The sequence below is a fragment of the Euphorbia lathyris genome, chromosome 3 (genome assembly GCF_963576675.1).
Source record: "Euphorbia lathyris chromosome 3, ddEupLath1.1, whole genome shotgun sequence".
In the NCBI taxonomy this organism is placed as follows: Eukaryota; Viridiplantae; Streptophyta; class Magnoliopsida; order Malpighiales; family Euphorbiaceae; genus Euphorbia; species Euphorbia lathyris.
Genome location: NC_088912.1, coordinates 66070370 through 66075878, shown reverse-complemented (window position 1 = coordinate 66075878; position 5509 = coordinate 66070370). Strand labels below are relative to the sequence as shown.

Below are 5509 nucleotides of genomic sequence, written 5' to 3'. Positions count from 1 at the left end.
AACTACTCAAGGCATCAATTCAGGGGCGGAACCAGGGGTTGGAGGGGTTCGAGCCCTTGCAGGCCGCCGGAGAATTGAGAAATTTAGTGATGGTGTCTGGTAATATTTTGAAGAGAATTATATTGACTTTATGTAGCATTATTTCAATGTTTAAAGGTAGATGAGATGATTAAGGATGCGTATTTCTATTTGAGAGGTTCTATGTTTAGCTCCCTTCAACCTCATTTTCTTTTAAAAAGTTTTTATTTATTTTAATTTTATTTTTCAATAATTATAAAAATATGTTACCATTATTAATTAATTTAAATGGACTCTTTATTTTTATTTTGATAATATTTTTGAATTCATTTTTAATATCTTTAACATTAAAAAAAATAAACATATTTAATATTCATTTTTATTATGTCTTTACATTAAAAAAAAATAAACATGTTTAATTTTCTATTAGTTCAATACTAGTTTCTAAAAAAAAATGATAATATTTTTACAGTTTTAATGTGTTGGAGGCTAAAAATTTTTTGCCTAACTTTAACGGGCTGAACTTTAAAAATTTATTGTCAACCGTATAGTTAATTTCGATTTTTTTACGTTTTAAATTTTTTTTACTGATATATTTGAATCTCAGATCATTTGGGGCCCTGATTCTGCCACCACATCGATTTAATGTGTATTTTTCACCTTTATCTCTAATAGTAATATATAATAGAAAAGCTTACGTAACGTGACCATGATATAATTGTTTCATATCCTAGTCAGCAATGGGATATAAGTGTCGAACTCATCCATATTGACACGTTGCAAGATGGAAACGTGGCAATATAAATATAGACCCCACCATAGGCTATATCGCTCTATAAATTCCAACACGTTTCCTACAATTTCTGTGCATACTGAGTTCCGTAATTGCCTTGCCGTCAATATTGAGTTGTTTAATTTCGTTTTGCCTATCGATTATTTTCTCAATTTTTTTTTGTTGTCGATTTCTATAAACCCATTTATTCTGAGGAATCTAAATTGGAGAAGAGAATGAAGGAGAATATGGGAAACCCCCTTCATCTGAAGTCGTTGAACCACATATCGCTTGTGTGCAGATCAGTTGAGGAATCCATTGATTTTTATCAGAATGTTCTTGGATTTATCCCGATAAGGAGGCCTGGATCTTTTGATTTCGATGGAGCTTGGTAATTTCAAGAAATTTGTGTATATATCTATTTGGTTATTTTGAAATTAAAACGGATTATGTTGTGTTTGTTATATAGGTTGTTTGGGTACGGAATTGGAATACACTTGTTGCAGTCGGAAGATCCGTCGAACCTACGAAAGAAAGGTGAAATTAATCCGAAAGATAATCATATTTCGTTCCAGTGCGAGAGCATGGGAGCAGTGGAAAAGAAGCTGAAAGAAATGGAGATAAAGCATGTAAGAGCAATGGTAGAGGAAGGAGGAATCTATGTGGAACAGCTGTTTTTTCATGACCCAGATGGGTTCATGATTGAAATATGCAATTGCGATAATCTACCAGTGGTGCCTCTGGGTGGCGAAATAGCAAGGACTTGCTCTCGAGTTAACCTCCAAAAATTGCAGATGGAGAAGATCCACCAAGTGGTTCAGCAGTAGTTCAGTGTCTTTGTCTCTTGTTAATTTGTGTTACTAATAAAAGATTAAGAAATGCAAATATGATCTTATTATTATAGAGAATAGAGATGATCATTTCTTCTTACTTGTTTGTTTTTAAGTGTAATATATATGAGCAATTATTCAGCCTTATTTAATGTTGGCAGTATGTATCAATTGCCAGCTAGCAACTGATGTGATCATACATGTTCCTTAGGACACAACCTAAATCTTCAAATGGCCACCGGCCCAAGTACACAAATAAAGTTACTTCTTTTTCACATCATTTTACAACTTACTTCAAATAATGAATTATTAACTTACTGTGATAATTAAAAATACAAACTCCTAGTCATGGTTTTCTGTTTTAGTGATATATTGTTCTCCTTACTATTAATGGAGTGAAAATATTATATCGTTTTCTTCTTTTTCTTTTTCAAGATCAATTTTTATTTTTATTATTATTGTAGATTGTGCTGTTTCAGCGTGTTGGTGTTTTTATTATCATTTCAAGATATTCTATTAAACAAGCTATCTTGGGATGTTTATACTTGACCTAGAGAGATTAGTGTGGAAATATGATTTTAAATTTTTATTTTCATTTCATTGTATTGTAAGAACTCACTAGCATAGATTGCATAATCTGCTTATGAGGGATTTAATTCCTAGAAAATATTATAAAATCACTCTTTAGAGCTGTAGAAACAATATTTAAAGACATTATATCATCATTCTTTCTCTTCTATTTTGTTTTATCACTATTTCTATAAGATTCTCCAGTTTATGCAAGTTGTTCTCACAATATGAATTCTAGGTTTGAGAAGTGTTCGCATTTTACACACATACACCGATAATATTATATGAAAATAATATATCATACTAAGGTGTTTTTTGATTCGTGGAATGGAATAGAATGGAATATAATAGCCATTCCAAAGGAATAAAATAGGACAGAATAGAGTAAATATTCTTTTGAAATAGTTATTCCTATGTTTGGTTGATGGAATAAGATAAAATAGATATAGGTTGATGGAATAAGATAAAATAGAATAGATATTTTTTTTTATTTAAAAGATAATAATACCTTTAAATATATATATTTTTATTTATTTAAAATTTTAATTATTACTATAAATTATTCAAATATTTAATATATTATTTTTAAAAACTATATGAAAAACACATTACTTTTCCATTGGTCTTTAACATTATAAAGATCAAATGCTAGTTCTTAGCCATCAATTATATTAAAAACATGTATTTCTGAGAAGACCAAAGGCGATTTAGCTTTAACAATATACCAAGTAAATAATAAAATCGGACCAGCAAGTAAACCCTCTATAGGAATTAATTATAATACCTAAAAACTAATGTCAAATAAAATTACCTTAACAGTAAAATCATGAGCCAATTTTGCTCCAAATTGGCCCACCATTGAATGATCGAATCTCAAAGCAAACATCAGAGGCTTAGAATGGCACATGCCTCTTCTGTATTTGGCAATGATCTTCTAAGCTCAAGAAATTAAAATGCAAAACCAAATTAGACATGGTTAACTCAAACTATAGAACCTTTCAACTATATCAACACGGTTGCTATAAGACAAAGAGAGGAAAAGAAGGAGAATATGATTTCTATATATGTGTACTGCTGATAAAATATCAGCTATTTAAACAAAATATCACGTGTTAAGGAAATGCTACAAGGCTAATTACAATATAACCCCCTCAACTATTATTATTCTCTAACACCCCCTCCTCAAGATGAAATACTTTTCATCTTCTCTTTCACAACTGTTGTTACTGGAGTTATTTCCATTTGCAGTAAAAGCAGATGAAACATCAGCACTTTGATACAAATGCATTTGATGCAAGGCTGAAGCCATCTGAGCTCCTGTAAGAGGCTTTGTTAACAAATCAGCAAGCTGATTAGCAGAAGTAATATACGGAGTATATAGAAATCCCGCCTCCATATATTGTCGAACAAAATGACAGTCGATTTCCAGGTGTTTCATCTTCTCGTGGAAAACAGGATTGGCTGCAATATATATTGCAGCTTGACTGTCACAAAATAATGTGATTGATAATTGGGGTGCAATATGAAATTCAACCAACAAATATGTCAACCATTTCAATTCACAAGATGTAATTGACATAGCTCTATATTATGCTTCTGCAGAACTTTTGCTAACTGGCCCTTGTTTCTTTGATTTCCAAAGACACAAGGCAATCTCCAACAAACACACAATAGCATGTCACCGATCGTCTAATAATTGAACACCTACCCCAATCTGAATCACAATAGCCTCTCATTTGAGATAAATCAGAATTGACTGTGTAATACAAACCCATCGTAACAGTGCCCTTCAAATATTTCACGACATGCTTGGCTGCCTCCATTTGGATACAAGTAGGAATACTCATGAACTGGCTCAATTTTTGTGTAGAAAAAGCAATATCAAGCCTGGTAAGCCTAAATATAACAATCTCCCAACTAATCTTCTATAACTATTTGGTTTTTCATAGGCAGGAGATTCTTCATCTAACTTTAACCCTATAGGGAAAGGATTATCAACACTGTGAGCTTCACTCAAACCAACATCCTTGATCAAATCCCTTATATATTTAGATTGTGAAATAAACAACCCTCTATCAGACCTTGCCAATTCAACACCAAGGAAAAATTTAGCCTCCCCCATATCCTTTATAGTAAAGCTTGCATCCAAAGCTTTTTTAACTTCTTCAATTAGCATCATGGAATTGCCAGTGATTAACACATCATCCACATAGACTATAAGTGCCAAAAAATTCCCATCTTTAGTTTGTTTGGTAAACAAACAATATTCATGAACAGACTTTACAAATCCCAACTGTAAAAGCTTTTCTGAAAAAGCTTTGTTCCATTGTCTTCCAGCTTGCTTCAAGCCATATAAGGACTTATCAAGCCTGCAAACAAGATTACAATTAGAATTGATATACCCCTCTAGTGGCTGCATATATAGTTCTTCTTCAATAGAACCATGCAAATACACGTTGTTGATGTCGATCTGCTGTATTGGCCAACCATTCGTAGTTGCCACTGCAAGAAACACCCTTACTGTTGTGATTTTAGTGACGGGAGAATAACTATCATGATAATCTACACCAATTTGCTGATCATACCCTTGAGCAACTAATCTTGCTTTGTATCGAGCAACCGATCCATCAAGAGCATATTTAATCTTAAAAATCCACCTGGAAGTAATTGTACGTTTACCATGCGGCAATTGCACCATTGTCCAGGTTTTGTTTTTCTCCAAGGCTGCAATTTCTTCTGCCATAGCTTTCTCCCATTGAGGTTGCCCTTTTGCTTCTTTATAACTTCTTAGTTCATGCTCTTTACTCATAGAGACCAAAGAAGCTTGATAATGACTGCTATATTGAATAATATTGTCATCATGAGTCACTTGATTGACAACAAAATCTTGTAACCACAGAGGTTTTTGAGTGACCCTGGTAGATCTCCTTGCTGGAATTTCATTTGCAACAACTGGCATATTGTGATCAGTTGTCGGTGAATCAGTTCTGATAATTGCCGATGAAGGCATTTGTGGTGTATTTTCTACTGAATAATCATCATTTTGAGCACTATGAAGAAGATCAGGAGGTTGTGAATGTTGTGAAGTGCTTGCTTCAGTATCAGTAAGACCTTGATCATTATCAAGTGAAGACTGAAACAACATTGGTGATGTTAAAGACTTGTCATGTACTGAAACAATAGTGTTAGACAAATAAGGAAAAATATGCTCATTGAAATGAACATCCCTAGACACACACAAACGGTGAGTTGCACATCTTCCATCCTTTTTGTCCAGTTGATAACCCAATATAGATACACTGTTCTGACCGACCATCAA

At 32.9% G+C, this 5509-nt stretch overlaps 1 protein-coding gene across 1 annotated transcript; it reads left to right on the top strand.

Moving 5' to 3' along the window:
- Window positions 1-871: 871 nt before the first annotated feature.
- LOC136221555 (glyoxylase I 4) lies at window positions 872-1783 on the top strand. The gene is made up of 2 exons (XM_066008930.1): window positions 872-1181; window positions 1260-1783. The coding sequence occupies exons 1-2, from the start codon at window positions 1027-1029 to the stop codon at window positions 1615-1617; spliced, it is 513 nt and encodes a 170-aa protein (XP_065865002.1). The 5' UTR covers window positions 872-1026; the 3' UTR covers window positions 1618-1783.
- The last annotated feature ends 3726 nt before the right edge of the window (window positions 1784-5509 follow it).